Source organism: Pleurodeles waltl, chromosome 1_2 (assembly GCF_031143425.1).
Source record: "Pleurodeles waltl isolate 20211129_DDA chromosome 1_2, aPleWal1.hap1.20221129, whole genome shotgun sequence".
In the NCBI taxonomy this organism is placed as follows: domain Eukaryota; kingdom Metazoa; phylum Chordata; class Amphibia; order Caudata; family Salamandridae; genus Pleurodeles; species Pleurodeles waltl.
The window spans coordinates 1,010,165,900-1,010,184,047 of record NC_090437.1 but is presented as its reverse complement, the minus strand read 5'-3'; the positions used below and the strand labels follow the sequence as shown (position 1 = coordinate 1,010,184,047).

The window sequence follows — 18,148 nt, the reverse complement described above, 5'->3', positions numbered from 1 at the left end:
TGGGGGTGAATGGAGAGTGGAGGGAGGCAAAAAACTAACAGGGGCACGCCGCACCCTTAATGTGTCGAGGCCCCATGCCCAATTTGGGGCCTTGATAAAAATAGACAATGGCAGGGGCGCGGTACATCCTGCCACCGCGGCTACGTCCCGAGCCGAATGTTCGGCTTGCGCCGCGGGTCGTGGCGCAACACTTTGTGTGCCTTCCTTCTTGTGAAGAACTCTCAAAGGGCTTGATTTAGAGCTTGCCTCCTGTTTGAAATCTCAGGGACAGCAAAGACTTCTCTCTGCCAGCACCTGGAGCCTCTGCTGAAACTCCTACCCTGCCAAGTGGTGCCCTTCCAGTTCCTGGGACTCTGAAAGTTGAAGCTGGAAGGACAAGAGTGCTAAATCCACGCACTGACCGCAGTGCTGGGAAAAGATCGACAACTCCGATCCGCTGCTGAAAAATCGACGCACTAGCTTCACGGCTGAAAATAGCCGCTAGCCTGCAGCACGGCTGGAAGATCGACGCATGCGGCTGGAGAAACAACGCGCAGCATCGCTGACGGAGGCTGGTAAGATCGCAACCCACACTGTGTGGTTTTCGGATCATCATGCGGCAGGATTTCCGACGCAAACATCGCTGGTCGTGTAAAACAATGCAGGCTTGCCCGGACCCGAGAGTGCGATTCGAATCGACCCATCACTCTCCTGCAGAGAGAAGAAACTCAACTGAAGGAGAAACAACGCACGGTCTCGCTCGTGAGTGATATTGATGTATCGAAAGCCCTTTTTGATGCACACTTGCCCACGCAGGGTTATTTTTGATGCACCCAGGTACATTTCCACGCTAACAGCGTTAGTGTTGTGTTTAAAATTACATGAAGACTCTTTTTGGTTTTTAATTGATATCTTTGACTCGTGTTTGTGGTTTTTGTCGTTTTGGTCTTGTTTTTTGTTTAGAAAAATATTTTCTATTTTTCTAAACCTGTGTTATGTAATTTTGTAGTGTTTTCATTGAGTTACTGTTCATGTTCATACAAATACTTTACACCTATCACTCTGAAGTTTATCCTGCCTGCTTGTGCCAAGCTACCAAGAGGGTGAGCGGGGGTTAGCTTAGGGTGATTCTCTTTTACCCTGACTAGAGTGAGGGTCCTTGCTTGGACAGGGGGTAACCTGATTGCCAACCAAAGACCCCAATTCTAACAGCCATGTTTTAGTTTATGTTATCAGTGCCACCGTGCTAAGATGTCAACATCAAGTGACAAAGATAAACAAACTGTAGGTGTTCACTTTAGGTACTTTCCCTCTTCACGCTTTCAAGGGAATTGTTTATATTAATTACTGTCCCAAGCATGCCTTGTTATCTATTGTTTCGGAACAAACCTATGTCAGGGGTCCAAGTAGATCTGTATAAATATTCCTCACTTAAAAAGATAGTCAGAGGGATTCTGACCAGATGCCATCGCTGCAATCGATGCTGCATGTTGCCTTAACGCTGACCCAGTCTTTGTGTCCCTACGGAGTCTGAACTAGAGTCCTCATTCCAACGTAACGAGGGTTGGAGGCTCTTCTTATGGACATGGCATTGGCAGATTAGGTTTAACATACCTAGCTCTCCTTTAGGTTAGAAGTTAGGCCCATCATGCTAGGGTATTAGGACATATTTCACACTTCATGTCTTTTCATGTTATTGCAAGATGGTGTGGGTTTTTGTATTAATGACCCTTGTCTTTACCATTCTGTTTCATCCACTGTTCATTATTCTAATCATTGCAGTCCATGCAACTTATCGCAGAATGCAGTTTCGCTAAATAAAACCTATTGAAACTTTACTGCATCTTCTTCATTGCCTGTGTTTGACTGAGACATGTTGTTAATGAGAGAAAGGGGTAATCTCCGTTTAACCAGGACACTCCCTGAGATATCACACTCTTAAGTCCATGCGTAAAGGCTGCCACAAATCACTTTTTACTGTTGGGGTTTCTGGTGAGGTGCTGCTTGTGAGCCGGGAGGGTTGGGACGACAGTTCTGACCTGTCGTAGGATTGGCATAATCGCCTACAAATATAAGTACTGTCATCCTTAAACCAGCAGTCTTGCCTAGAGCAAGAGTCCAACTACGACACTATCTTGGTGTTTTGGTGGGACACACCATGGACAACCAGCGGTAATTTTGCATTGAACGACTGGTAAACGGACTGACGAAGTATGTTCGCTTTTGAAGCACACTGTCTATGGCAGGGACAGTCTTAGAAACTAAGAAGGTGTTTCTTCTCAGGTATTTGTGTGTAATCCAAAATGCTCTATACATGCTGCCATGTAGCGTGTTTGAGATGCTGGAGAGTTTGGAGATCTCTCTTGTGTAGGTCTGGAAGAGGAGTAGAGTGGTGCTGTTGCAGCTCAAGCAAGACCAGTTGGAAGACAGGTTGGGCATACCAGACCTAGAACTTTACTACTAAGCATCACACGTTCAAATTACACCACGTCGCTAAGTGGGTGCCCGGGGAAGACAACCAGGAGACATGACTGCTACGAGGCACAGACAGTGAATACTCCTTAATGGCTCACTCATGTGCGGCTTACATACACCACCTGACACCCCTTATTTGATCCGTCAGGTGGCAGAGGTGTGGGAGCGAATGATCACTAGGTTATTTAAACACCCCCTCCCCCCACCTCCTTTGCCAGGGAGCTAGTCATATGGACGCTTCTCACATTCATTCGTATCGGGGAAGACATGTATGTAGTGAGGTAGAGGGGGGATGAGAAACGCTAGGTGATCTGTACCAGGGGAAGATGTTCAATCCTGTCCCCATTACTACTAAGATGCGCTTATAAAACAAGCTTTTACACAAAACTGTGTGCACTGAACTACTTTCGGAATAACAATTTAATCTGTGCTATGAACTGGTGAGACTTTAGCATCTATTTTACAGCAAGAAACGTTATATCCTTTTTTAAATGAGGTTTATCATTGATGCCTATTTTATAAACCTCTGGAAAGCCACCAATTGAGAAACTACATTTTTTTTTTTTATTAGATTTTATTGTAGTAGAACAAAGGATAATACAAAAAGAAACACAATAAAGCAATGACACAACAACTACACAGCACCTTCCAAGCATAATAGACTACTCTCCTACCAACCCCTACAACATAAGAAACTACATTCTTGAATTATTTATTCTAAGAAAATGTAGCCGGTACAGTTATCAATAGTAACAATTATAAACTACCATAAAAATAAGATAATATAAAGAATAAACACCAAAAAAGAAATTAACTCAAAAGACAAAGTAACCGCCTATAATTTACCAAAAAGTCACAAGTTCGAATTGAAGAATAGCAGCACGTACCTTGTGTTTTCTTCTTATTCACTTGCCTGTCGGCTTTGTGTCTTTTCTGAAGCAAATAAAAAAGATGCTTTAGTTAACACATGAAAACGGGATCCGTTCGCTGTTTTATTTGTTTCCACTAATTATAAATAGGTAACTTGCTCATCAGCTCAACAAGTTAGGACTGCCTTACTATTGTAAGCTTCTAAAGATATACCTATATTAAAAACACAAGTAAAGGGTTTTAACCCGTTTAGAATATATGACTAATAGCAAAAAGAAACCTACTTGAGCATTCACAACACAATTTGAACATTGTGATAAAAATAAAGCAAGCGGGAATAAAACTGCAACGGGTACCAGCTGTAATTCACACTTAACTAAGTTTTAAAATACTGTATAGAAACTAGAGAATATATAAGTGGGATGTGCAGACACACGCTTCCTTAGAAACAGTCTACTTAGGACTTTATGAGCAAAGTGGTTTACAGTCTATGGAAGATAAAATGAATATACAATTTGTTTATCAACACAGTTAAATAAAGTGCCTGTGCACAAGGGCAAAGGAATAGAAAAACTGTAAACGCGAACTGGACACTGACATTTACGAAGGAACATATACGCGAATAGACACACAAAAAAGACTAGAGCACTGAGCTTGCCTCTGATTGGTGAAATGGGAGATGATCGCAAAAAGATCTGGAGCCCGTTTAGAATTTCAACTACGTCACTGGAATTCAGGAACCAACTGACCCAGCCTGCTGGTGGTGCATAACCTCACAACATAGTATAACCAACCCAGAAGGCAATCTTCTCGCTTCCAGAAAACAGTGGTACTACATCAATCACGCCAGGCCACAGTGACTGTGCGAAAACTTTCAGCGTGATGCACGGAATCAATTTCACTCCCCAGGAGCTCAGAGAGCAGTGTCAGAGCTGCAGGTCAGTCGCGACACAGTGACTTCTCTGCGCTTTGGCGTAGCTCCAAGGGGCCCTTTCCAGACTTGCTATTTCAACTTCAGGTTATATTCGGAGTCCTGAATTTAAATTTTACGGTTGTAAATCTAGGCTCAAGAAACGTAAGAGGAAAAGTGTTGTATCTAAAACGCCAGGCCATGCTGATAGTGTATAGTATCATACGTATCACTAGGCCACTTGACAGCTGTATTTCCGGAAAGTCCATTTCACCCGTCCTTGAAGCCTGGTTTAGGTGTTTAACGAGAGGCCAAACAGTGCGCCACACCGAATGTTGTGCTTTAGTTCAGAAACAGGAATGACGTTGCGATTTCAATCCCCTGTTGAGTAAAGGTTGTGAAAAAGCGCAATCTGCTGAGACCCAAACAGGTAGCAAGACAGGAAACCGCCCGATTAATTACATTTTGCATCTAATCCCGAGATTGTGCTTGACCCTTGCTACTGCTCTTAATGTGCCTAATTAAACTGACAGATTGTGCTCACTTAGCAGAAGTTATAGGGCTATATGTTTACTGCAATTCATTTTAAGTCGAGCCTAGATAGTGCGCATGTACTGTCTGCAAGACCTGTGGGAATGAGTAAAGGACTTTTGCTCCTGCCTCTTGCCGCTTGCCACAGGTTGAAGGCAGTGTCGCTCTTCTTTGCTGCCTCCTAACTGATTTGGCAGCCAATATGTCTCTTCCTGTTCTTGTCTGAGGAGCACTGGCCAAGTACAGTTTAATTACATCTAGATTGTTTTTCTGTTCTTTGGATGGACTGTTTTTTCAACAATTTCCAGCTTCTCTTTGTCAACAAGCATTCGTGTGAAGTATTCGCAGTTCGTTTTCCGCGTTTTGTCCTTCACTTGCGCCTTACTTTAAATAATCAGTAAATACATGTAGTTGTGTCTTGTGCGTGTGTTTTGTACATTTTGTTGTGGCTTTCTATTGCATGAAATAGACGCAGGTATTGCACCCTCAACAGTGGTTCTCCCTGCAGAGCGGGAGAGTCATACTACAATAGTCACTGCACTCAGGGAAACTCACCCCATAACGCTTTGCATGCATTGCTTTTACCTATTCACTGCACTCGGGAAAACTCACCCCATAATTGTTAAACCTGACAGCCTTAGGGTGGTCACCCCCAACTTTCTGCCTGCCTCCCTCCACATTTTGACACTGTTTTTACTGGTTTTAGGACTCTGCACACTTTACCACTGCTAAACAGTGCTAACGTGTATATGCTCTCTCCCTTAAAACATGGTGACATTGGCTCATACCCAATTGGCATATTTAATGTATTGGTAAGTCCCTAGTAAAGTGCACTGCATGTGCCCAGGGCCTATAAATTAAATGCTATGAGTGGGCCTGCAGCACTGATTGTGCCGCCCACATGAGTAGCCCCTTGACCATGTCTCAGGCCTGCCATTGCAAGGCCTGTGGGTGCAGTTTCACTGCTACTTCGACTTGGCCAGGCCTTAAACTCCCCTTTTTCTACACATACGTGACCCCTAAGGTAGGCCCTAGGTAACCTAGAGGGCAGGGTGCTGTGTAGGTAGAAGGCATGACATATCTGTGTGTTTTATATGTCCTGGTAGTGGAAAACTCCTAAATTAGTTTTCTACTGCTGTGAGGCCTGCTCCTTTCATAGGCTAACATGAGGGCTACCCTCAAACTGTATGAGTGGTAGATTCTAAGTAGAAATGGGTAAACAGGTCTTATTTAGTATGGCCAGAATGGTAATACAAAGTCCTGCTGACTGGTGAGGTTGGATTTTAGATTACTATTTTAGAAATGCTACTTTTAGAAAGTGAGAATTTCTCTGCACTTAAATCCTTCTGTGCCTTACAGCCTGTCTCCAATCCATGTCTCGGCTGGGCTGGTTGACAGCTCCCTTGTGCATTTCACCCAGACAACCCCAAATACAGAATACTCACTCACACCTGCACACAGCTGCATACTGAATGGGTCTTCCTGGGCTGGAAGGGTGGAGGGCCTGCCACTTACATTTCGAAGAACAGTGGTCTGCCCTCACACGAGGGACTGCCAAACCCCCTATTGGGACCCTGGTAGACAGGACTGTACTGAAAGGGGAACCTTGTGCACTTCAAAACCACTATTTGAAGTCTCCCACACTTCAAAGGCACTTTTGGGTATATGAACTGGGTCCCTGACCCTACCAAATCAGACACTTTTTGGGTCAGACACTCTGCAGCAGATCCTGCAACCTGCCAAGAGAAGCTGCCTGGCTGCCCCAAGGACTCCCCTGGACTGCTTTGATGTAAAGGACTGCTGCCTTGCTGGTACCCTGCTGCCTTGCTGGCCTCTGGATCTGTTGAGAAGTGCTCTCCAAGGGCTTGGATTGAGCTTGCCTCCTCTTTCCTGAAATCTCAGGGCCAAAAGGACTTCATCTCTGCAAAGAAACTCCTTGTGCGGCGAAAATTGGCGCACAGCCTGCTGGAATCGACCCACAGCCTGTCCAGCGGTGGGAAAATCACCACATTGCCGAACCGAACAATGCAGCCCGGCTCCCCGAGTGGAGATCGAGGCAGTGGCAACGTTGCGACCGGAACTTTAACACACAGCCCACCGGACTGACACATCGCTAAGCCGGAACAATACAGTCCAACTTCCTGCAAGAAGAATCGATGCAGTGCCAGTCGTGCGGCAGAAGTGTCACCCACAGGATCGAAGCAGCAGCTGTGACTGTGCCCCGCATGCCCAGGATTTCCACGCTTCGCCCTGGGCGTCAAAAGACCCCGCATCGCACAGAGGATTCAAGCCTGTGCGCCGGAATTCGACACATAGCCCTTGCCACGTGGACAAGAATCAACACATCTTTTGTGTGCACCCGGAAATCTGACGCACACCTACCTTTTTCCACACATCTCCTCCTCTGCAGTCCTCGTGCATGTAATTTTGACGCAAACCAGTTACTTTGTGCTTGCAAGAGACAATTGTTGCTTTTAAGAACTTAAGACTTATTATCATTACAAAAGTGATATTTCAACTTATGACTGTCAAATCTTGATAGTTTTGACCTTAATTTAATCAGATAAATATCCTATATTTTTCTAAACCTGTTTGATGTCTTTTTTTGTGGTGTTCTCACTGTATTACTGCTTGAGTTATTGCACAAATACTTTACACATTGCCTTCTAAGTTAAGCCTGACTGCTCAGTGCCAAGCTACCAGAGGGTGGGCACAGGATAATTTGGATTGTGTGTGACTTACCATGACTAGGATTGTGATCCCTATTTGGACAAGGGTGTATACCTCTGCCAACTAGAGACCCCATTTCTAAGAATAATGTTTTGCAGCCATTCCTTTTACAACACATTTCCCCCATAACTCAGCTTGTGGTGGTCCTAGGTCAATGGGACCACCACCAAAACATTCAGAATTACGTGCTCTTTCTGTCCAGGCCTTCTGGGTCACAGTAGGTTAGAGGGGGTCCCAAAATCATAACCTCTTCCACCTCTTCCACTATTCAATGTATATTTAATCTCTCTTATGGCTGGAACTTTTGTTTTTACAGCGAAGAGGAATTTGTGTTATAAGGGCCTTGCTTGCAATATTATGACAGGTCTGCTAGGCATCCAAATGTGTAATACACTATGCTCTGCAGGGGCTTAAGGATGATACCTGTCCCAAGGCACAACTAACTCAGCTACACTTGATGTTAGGCAAAGCGCATCAACACTGTACTATGAGTGCTTTTGGCACTACAGGGACATCTGGGCAAGACCAGTGGTACTGTACCTTCTGCTGTTGACTGTAAAGGGGCATCTAGCCACGACCAGTGGTACTGCACCCTTGTACCGTGTACTCTGTAGTTAAATGTTATTTAAAAGTCCTACTGGGCCTGAAAATGCTTAATACACTATGCCCTCAAGGGGCTGATTATGTGGTTCCATTACAATGTTTTTTGTCATTCTTTTTCATGTGATTAGACCCTCTAGGGGCTGACTATATGGTTACATGACCATGATTCTTCCTAATGCTATTTTTAATGTGGTGTTTTGTAGGGGCAAAATCTAATGCCAGGTGTATTATGGAATGCACAAACAGTTTATTTCTGATAAAGGTTTAATTTGCTGCATGGTTAAATATTTATAAGGTACCAAAGGCGAGACTGTCATTATCATTTACAGTGCCAACAGCTCTAATATTCACTAATGCGACACCAATTGCATTTCAAATGCTTGTTTTCCATGAAGGTTACAGCAATCCCATTCCTGTCACCCTGTATTTTACAAAGACAAGCCATCACTTACAATATTGAGGGTGCCACATGATCTGCAAAAATAAAGTGCAAATCTCTATGAGGAAAAAGACACAACTGACAGGAAATCATACTGTCCAGATTACTTATCTTTAATCTTCATTACTCCAATTCTTCCTTCCTCCCCAAAGTACTTAATTCAGTTTAAGTCCACCAATGTATCACATCACTTCCCTTCCCAAGCTCTTTTCCATACCTATGAAACTCTAGACAATTCTAAACTTTACCGCATCTCCCCCAACCACTTCCTGAAATGATGAAGCCCTTCAATCACATCACTGATGAAGAGGCATAGAGGGTCATTGTAGTGGGACGAGGAAGGAAGAATCAGGGTAATAATTAGAGATAAGTTATATGAACATAGCTTCCTCATCTCTTTCCTCATCCTGTTCCTTGACTGAGGATGTACCCAACCCGTTAATCATGATCTGAATTACCAACCACACAAAATAAATCATAGTGTCAATACAAACGTTACTATAACACCACAAAAAGATAATCCCTCTAAATAGTTACAGATGGACATAAAAACGAATAACATAAAAAGTATATCATAGCAGGTTTAGAAACTACAGTGAATACAATTAATTGTCCTGTGCTACGTTTATAATATAATATGAAATAATTGTGAAAGGAAGACTTCAAGTTGCTGCTTTACAAATGAAGCAGGCATTCCCCTATTAGAGCAAGATGAACTGCTTTCAGAAAATCTCTGCCTTCATATCTTGATATGTTAAGGAGATTACAATCTTAACCCACAGACTCAAGGTAGCTTGGGAAGGCTAACGATCTCTCTGAGCCTTACCAAAACTGAATAACACACTATGTGAATGACTATATTCTGAAAACCTGTGTAATTAAATCTTTAATGGCCCTTACCATACCTAAAATGTGAAGCAATTCCTCCGATTCCCAAGAAGCATAAGGGCATTCATCTGGAAGAATTACATCCTGTTCCCTATAGAGGGCCAAATTCATTTTAGGGACAAATCCTGACCTCAATCCAAAAAGAACCTGTGCTCACAAACCATCCAAAATAGATTAAAAAAAAAATCTCAACTCTCCAATTCGCCTTAGTGTGGTGGCAGCAATGAAAAATAACATTTTGAGAGTGAAAGAAAATCCTATCGTTTCCTTCAAAGAAACAAAGGGTGATTTCTATAAAAAGGTTAAAACTAAGGCAAGTTCCCTGGATAAATAAAAATCCCAAATAGCTCGTAGCCTTTATACAACTTTGACACGGGGACTTCAATACCTGGCAAGTTACCGCAAGGAACCCTAAAAGCTCTAATCACTGACCACTGTAACCTTAAACTCTTTTCAGACCCTTCGTGCAAAAGTTTTAGAATATTCTCTGGCGGACCAGTGAGTGCAGAAAAATTATTTACATTTTGTTAGACCTACAGCCTTGGGGTCCTCCCCCCAACTTTTTGCCTACCTGCTCCACTTTTCTGGGCTCGTTTTTGCGGTCTCTGAGACTGTGCACTTTACCACTGCTAACCAGTGCTAAAGGGCTTGTGCTCTTTCCACTAAATATGGTAATATTGGCTTATCCCCAATTGGCATATGTAATTTACTTATAAGTCCCTAGTGAAGTGCACTATATGTGCCTAGGGACGATAAATTGAATGCTACTTACAGGCCTGCAGTACTGATTGTGCCATCCAAAAAAGTATAGCCCTTTAACCAGGTCTCAGGCCTACCACTGCAGAACCTGTGCATGCAGGTTTACACTTCCATGTAGAACTGCCAAAATAACCTTTTTGCCACACCCAAACCTTCCCCTTTCATACATATAAGTCAGCCCTAAGAGAGGCCCTGGACAACCCAGAGGGCAGGGTGCAATGCATTTAAAAGGCAGGACATTTCCTTTTATGTTTTACATGCCCTGGTAGTGAAAAACCAACACAGTAGTTTTTCACTACAGCAAGGCCTATCTCTCACATGGCATGGGATAACCTGTTGATTACCTTATTAAATCTTCTAAATGTAGTTCTCAATCTGAAAGAGATAAACTTTGTGGATTTTAAACTGCAATTCTGAAAATGCCACTTTTAGAAAGTTGGGTTTCTGACTTTGCCATTTAGTGCCTGTTGCCTGTCACTGATCACTTGTCTAGGGTGTATGACAGTTGGGCTTTGTGTATTCCCTTCAGATAGTCCTACTCAAAGGGAGCTTAAGTGTGACTTGATGGGCCATCCTGGGAGAATGGGAGGGAGGAGCTGGCCACACCCTTACGTACACCTGAATAGGCTGTGTCCTGTCCCCTCACAAAGGGCTGCATATGCCCCTGTAGTGAGCCTGGAACCAGGGCAGGAAGGGCAGGATCTCTGTGCATTTCAAAGGCCTGTCTCTTGAAGTCTCCCCACCTCAAACGCTCAACTGGGTATAAAAACTAGATCTCTGACACCACCAACTCACTACACTTCTGGACCTGTGAATACTCTGCCAGAAAGAAGTACTGCTGTGCTGCTGAAGCACTGCTACTCTGCTGGACGGCTACTTTGCTGGACTCCTCCCTTGCTGTGCTGCCTTGCTACCTGCTGTCTCCCGATCTGGTTAAAAGGGACTGGACCTGCATCACTTGCACCCAGAATGACTCCAAGGATCAGCTGGCTGGCCTCCTGATCTGAAATCCCAGGGACATAAAAGACTTCCAACCACCCCGCTCCTGCACCAGGGCTCTGGCATCTGTGAGTCTACCTGTTGATTTGGTTATCATTCTGTACTCCCCTGACAATTTCATATTTAGCACCATCTGGACTTTATGTGCTGGAGTGGTGGAATTAGAAGGATTGCCCCGTTTTGGAAAAAGAGATGCAGCATACTGTTCAGTTAAGACTCTTTTTGCGTGATCATTGGACCAGGGTGTCGCAATTAAATTAAAATCTTAATGGGGAAGGTAAAAAAAAAAAAAATCATCATGCAGCCGCACAAGATAATATTCAGATCTGGAAGGGAAGGTAAAAATCCATCATGTAGCATCACAAGATAATATCCAGCAACCATCTGCCTGTTACTAGTTTGTTCCACTAATCTTGAAACAAAGCTAGCAGCCCCTCTACTGGGTCTGAATTTGGCACTATTATCAGGGGTGTGGAATTTAATAAACTATTTGTCAGTGGGACAGGTCGATTCCTAAATCTGCTTGTCCTGTAAGAGAATCTACTTGTCCCTTTGGTGCCATGTAGTGCAGCGACAAATTATGGCAGCGATCTCTTTATATAAGAGCTCTAATACAGTCTCTGATAATGCTAGGGATACTACTACAGTAGGGCTTGAATGCTAGCAATTGCCTTATTATGCCATCTTTCTGTAGATCTACATACTGGGGCTAGAGGTAGCGGTAAGCAAAGTTCCAGGGTTGGAACGCCCCTTTGAGTCTCAGCAATCCTACTAACTTCTCTGTTTTAAGGGTTCCACCAGCTCTTCTCTAATAATTTCCTATAATGAGAAAGGTTGGAAATGTACTCCTGACAAGGTTCAGAAGTAAAACTTTTTCCAGGGTTGGGAAAAAAGCGGTTAAAGGGAAAGTGAACTTGTAAACTCTCAACAGATGTTCATATAAGCAAATCTACACATGCATATTTGCATGTGCTAAAATACAGTTCACAAATATTTCTTAGGCGTATGATTTCCTAGTCCACTTCTGTAAAATATTCTGAAATCATGAAATAGGTAAATCTGCACTAATGCAAAGACATATTCCATGGGTGCACTTTTGTGACTTTCTTTAAGAACTGGGCCCTTAAAAAGGTCTGCGTTAACCAAGACCTTTTGTTTTTATTACATTTCTCTCTCTATTCATCTATCAGCTGGCTTCACTGTGAATGATCACAATCTGCTCTTTCACAAGGAACATATCATCAGCACACAAACTATTTTTGTTCAGTGACAGGAACTACTGTGGCAATGTGTGCTTTTTGAGACTAAAAAAATACTTTTGCCTTTTGATAATTGTTAGAAATGGGGTCTTTGGTTGACAGTCAGGTTACCCCCTGTTCAAGCAAGGACCCTCACTCTAGTCAGGGTAAAAGAGAATCACCCTCAGCTAACCCCTGCTTACCCCCTTGGTAGCTTGGCAGAGCAGTAGGCTTAACTTCAGAGCGTTAGGTGTAAAGTATTTGTACCAACACACACAGTAACTTAATGAAAACACTACAAAGTGACAACACCGGTTTAGAAAAATATGAAATATTTATCTAGACAAAACAAGACCAAAACGATAAAAATCCGACATACACAAGTCAAGTTATGAATTTTTAAAGATTAAACTCAAAAATAGCGTTTAGAAACAAAAATGCTTCGATGAGATGTTAACACGGTGTCGTGACGGAGTCGTTCCCTACAAGCCGACACCAGCGGCACCAGACACGGAGTCGTGTAGACCCCCAAGTACAGTACCTTTGGTGAAGAGTGAAAACAAGCCGATGCGCGAAGTCGGGAGTCGCGGCGTCTGTGCGAAACGTTGAATCTGTGCACTTCGAGTGGCGTCGGTCACGACGTGGTGCGGCAACTTCCACGGAGTCGCGGACTTCAGCGGGGCTGCAGCGGCGTCGGGCCCGCGAAGAGCGTCGCGTTCCAGCGAAGGTCACGCCGTCAGGTGCAGGTGGCGTTACCGGATTCAGCAGCGGCGTCGGTCTGGAGTCGTCCGAAGTCGGTTTCCTTGGATTTCTACCAGCTTTCCTTTCAAGGGCCCAGGGACTGGATAGGGCACCACTTGTCAGAGCAGGAGTCTCTCCAGAGACTCCAGGTGCTGGCAGAGAGAAGTCTTTGCTGTCCCTGAGACTTCAAACAACAGGAGGCAAGCTCTAAATCAAGCCCTTGGAGATGTCTTCACAAGATGGAAGGTACACAAAGTCCAGTCTTTGCCCTCTTACTCTGGCAGAAGCAGCACTGCAGGAAAGCTCCACAAAGCACAGTCACAGGCAGGGCAGCACTTCTTCCTCAGCTATCAGCTCTTCTCCAGGCAGAGGTTCCTCTTGGTTCCAGAAGTGTTTCTCAAGTCTGTAGATTTGGGTGCCCTTCTCATACCCATTTTAGTCTTTGAAGTCACCTTTCTTCAAAGGGGACTCACACCTACTTGTGAAATCCTGCCTTGCCCAGGCAAGGCCTCAGACACACACCAGGGGGTTGGAGCCGGCATTGTCAGAGGCAGGCACAGTCCTTTCAGATGAGTGACCACTCCACTCCTCCCTGCTAGCAGAGATGGCTAATCAGGAAATGCAGGTTACACCCCAGCCCCCTTTGTGTCACTGTCTAGTGCGAGGTGAAAAACAACCCAACTGTCAAACTGACCCAGACAGGGAATCCACAAACAAGGCAGAGTCACAGAATGGTTTAAGCAAGAAAATGCTCACTTTCTAAAAGTGGCATTTTCAAACACACAATCTCAAAATCAACTTTACTAAAAGATGTATTTTTAAATTGTGAGTTCAGGGATCCCAAACTCCACATGTCCATCTACTCTCTAGGGGAATCTACACTTCAATCATATTTAAAGGTAGCCCCCATGTTATCCTATGAGAGAGACAGGCCTTGCAACAGTGAAAAACGAAGTTGGCAGTATTTCACTGTCAGGACATATAAACCACATTACTATATGTCCTACCTTATCCATAAACTGCACCCTGCCCTTGGGGCTACCTAGGGCCTACCTTAGGGGTGCCTTACATGTAAGAAAAGGGAAGGTTTAGGTCTGGCAAGTGGGTACACTTGCCAAGTCGAATTTACAGTGTAAAAACACGCACACAGACACTGCAGTGGTAGGTCTGAGACATGATTACAGGGTTACTTGTGTGGGTGGCACAACCAGTGCTGCAGGCCCACTAGTAACATTTGATTTACAGGCCCTGGCACCTCTAGTGCACTTTCCTAGGGACTTACTAATAAATCAAATATGCCAATCATGAATAAACCAATCAACAATACAATTTACACAGAGAGCATATGCACTTTAGCACTGGTTAGCAGTGGTAAAGTGCTCAGAGTTCAAAAACCAACAGCAACAGATCAGAGAAAATAGGAGGCAGGAGGCAAAAAGATTGGGGATGACCCTGCATAAGCAAAAAAGTCCAACAATAATATTTATTACAATGCTGAGGGCCCAGCAGCTCCCCCAACAATAAAGCTTTACAAAAGCCATCTCAAAACAAGACATGCACTGACAAAAAGCAAAAGACCAATAACCACCAATGTCGGACCTATCAGCATTGCCAATGCTTGCTTCGATTCATGTTTCCCGTAATACTGTTGGAACTGGTTACACTGAATTTTAATTACAAATATTTTTGGAAATACTAGCATAATCAACACATTTTACTAAATGATACTTTTAAAAAATGGTAGTTTAGCAAGACTTTATTGTCCTAGTTCATTTTTTTGTGAACATTTTATTTTGAAAGCAAAGAATCAATCTTGCTTTCAAGCTTTGGCAAATATCGGCTAATCAGAGAGTATTCTGGGAGCATTATACATAGTTAAACTTTGCAAAAACAGGAACCACTGCCAGTAGTGCAGTTCGAGCTTCCAACATTTATTTAGAGCACTCACCTTAAAAATAAAGGCTTCATATTAATGAACTATACATACAAGATCAAACAGCATTACAATATGGACAGAAATATTACCTCAACTGCATACAATCCCTTCCCTGGTCCATAATGTGGTACAGTAAATTAGCAGCCAAAAGGTTTGTGCTTCAGGGTGTTGGGCCTACCTGTCCCAAGGATGAAAATAATCTGAAAACATCTGTCCTGGGTGTAGGGCTATAGGAATTCTACATCCCTGGACTATCTCAACATAGTCAAGGGCACAGTTCTGAATTTTCTGTCCTTCTGTGATCTTTCGGGAGTAACCATTGTTGTGGGTGTTCATAGGTTGAAAGCAGGACCTGCTGAAAGAAATCATGCTTTCTATGCAGCTTGGCTGCACTGTTAAACTCTGGATCAGACTTCCTCCACCCAAAACTTGCGGGCCGTGGTCAGATTGGCAGTCCGCATCTCGGACAGCCATTCCTGCCGCGGGCTGCTTTTCGGGTCGTGACCTGTTTTTGGGCCACATCGCAACTTGAAAATTTCCCTTTGGGCTCGGTTTCACACTGCGCCCACCTTTTACCCCCCCTAGTTTTACTTACCTGTTTCTTACTGTTTTTCTTCTTTTTTCTCTTTTTTGTTTCTTTTTGGCCATATTTTCTTTTTCCCAGGATTCTGTGTTTCCTTCCCTGCATGCCTTGCTCTCTACCTTTTATACTACAGCTATTTTTCCATTTACTTTAATGTAGCTTTTCCCAATCCAAGATGGTGTCTTCATTAATTCCTGTATGTCACTTCCTGTTTGTCAGTATATAAGCACAATTGGTCTTCTGTTCCTTGCGTTGCAAACACTTCCGTTCCGGTTGTGCTCCTCGCTCCTGTATCTTGTGATTTTTGGACTTCACCTGCTTTTCCCTGTCTGAGGCACAAAAAGTCTGGAACAAAAACTGCACTTTTTCTTTTCTTTATTCTTTTCAAGGAGTTCCTTGATCTGAGGTTTTTCCCAAGTTTGGGTTTTTTCCTCTGGGACTCCTTCTGGAGGTTGCGGCCTGCTTGGTGTTCTATTATTAGCAGCAGCTTGGCTACTGGAAAGGGTTGCCCCTACCTTGATCAATCCAGAACAAGCAAGAAACCTGGTGGTGCCCAGAGACTGGAAGATTACAGTGGTAAGAAGTGTTCAAGTCCTGACACACCCTGCTCAGGTTTAGGTAGGACCTAAAAACCTGGCTCCTAACCAATCTTAGCTCAGTTATTTCATTTCCTTTTTTCAACATAACACTGTAAGCTCAATGACTACTCTGCCCCTAAATGCCTTATGGCATTCACATGCTTTAAAAAAATGAACATTAACATTATGACAGTTTCCCTCAAAACCTCTTTTGCTTTTTGAAAGAATACAGTTGTGACAGAAATGCTGTATCTGTTTCTTGAAAGAACATCCTCCAATACACGTCTAAAGAATGTTCTACCAAAAAATGCCATTCTTAACAAACTGTTCTTTGGGAAGCATTCGTTTTCCACCACTCAAATGTAATTGGGGATGAACAGGCACAACACCCCCAGAAGCTATTGCCAAAGCTCTCAGATTATGAAACATTGTATGTGATAGGAATGTAGCAGGAAATTGCATCTGGCCACGAAGCTAAGAACTCACTTCTCCCTCTTAAACAGATACAACTTGAAAGTCCATGACAAGAAATGGCTCAACATATACGTCATAACTCTCAAATCTCATAAAAAGGTTTAAGCCAGCAAAAGACTCTCAACCTTCGTATCAACATGCTCTGATATTACACAATTTCCTCGATAAAACGGAACCCTCAACCTGTCAGGTTACCCAAAATGGGATCAATGATCAGAGGAGGACAAAGCTCTCATTATCATTGCAGAGAGGATACAATCTCTTGATCTTGGCCTGATGATCTGACAGAATGTTTCCAATGTCTTTTGAGAAGACCCTGGATGGCTCGGATAGCAGGAACCTTTGGAATAGACTATTTCTGGAACTGACAAAAACATTCTCCACTGGGGCAGGATTCTTCTTATGCGGGAAGTTGTAGATTGGATGACCGATATGAAATGACTGGCTGTAACTACATCTCCTGGATATATTGCTCTTTAGGGGGAAGAATGATCCAGGAACCCAATTCTTCTTCATCATACTCAAGAGAAGGCCAGGAAGGGGAGGAAGAAGAGAGTAGACTGAATACTGATAGTAAGAGTGAACAGTAAGTATATAAGGCAAACACCTTTGACTGTTAAAAGAGCATATAGCATCACTTGAATTGCCTTCTGGGACATCCAAGGAGAATGAAGACCATCCCCATTTTTCCTTTTGAAAATCAGAAACAGAAAAGGCACAAAAAAGATAATTTAATTTAAACAGAGGCACAAGGGACTTAATTTGAAGACACTGCAGTTGCATGCTCCGTTTATTGCCAACTACTTCTAGTAAATCATCACATGTAAATCTAAACACATATCTCTACGTTTATTTTTTATCTGCTCCTAGTATAGCAATTACATGAGAGATTTTGTAATACAAAAAAAAAACATTTTACTCACATTTTCTACAGGCAACTGTGAGAGCAGACTTCTCTTCCCCACCCTTTTTTTCACAGTCGAAACCTTCCCATATGGAGGACCCTGAAGAACTGCAAACAATTATAAGGGGAAATCCTCACCCAAGATTTGTAGAAGGGAAGGATGTGGATGCAAGTATACACCATTCACGACTGACCTGTTGCACCTAGCCCACTTGTTGACAAAGATGGAGCCGCATGCAGCAGATCTCTTTCCGACACACAGAACGGGTTCGCTTCATTGTCCATCAGGTAAAATGGACAGGCACACTGCTAATTATAAGAGTGGATATCTGAGCAAGTCTGTGTATTGCCATTGCCCATGTGAGAAAGTCATTAAGAGCTAGCCTGTGCACCACTTAGACAGCCAGAAGCAAAAATAAAATGGGCTCTCACACCACAGGTTTATTCAAGTGAGTTCACTCCTAATTCTCAGAAGGAGCAAGCCCACGCACTGCTCAAGCCCAGCATTTAC

General features: G+C 43.3%; 1 protein-coding gene across 5 annotated transcripts in view; it reads right to left on the bottom strand.

Annotated features, from left to right (window-relative positions):
* Nucleotides 1-18,148, bottom strand: part of ATP8A1 (ATPase phospholipid transporting 8A1) — a 944,803-nt gene that overhangs the window by 808,326 nt on the left and 118,329 nt on the right. For all 5 annotated transcript variants that reach the window (XR_011194335.1, XM_069201769.1, XM_069201775.1 and 2 more), the window contains exon 5: nucleotides 3,342-3,387. Coding sequence is in view for 4 of the 5 variants with exons in the window: in XM_069201769.1 (XP_069057870.1) it covers nucleotides 3,342-3,387 (46 nt within the window). In the remaining variant the exon portion in view is untranslated. The remainder of the gene's footprint in view (nucleotides 1-3,341; nucleotides 3,388-18,148) is intronic.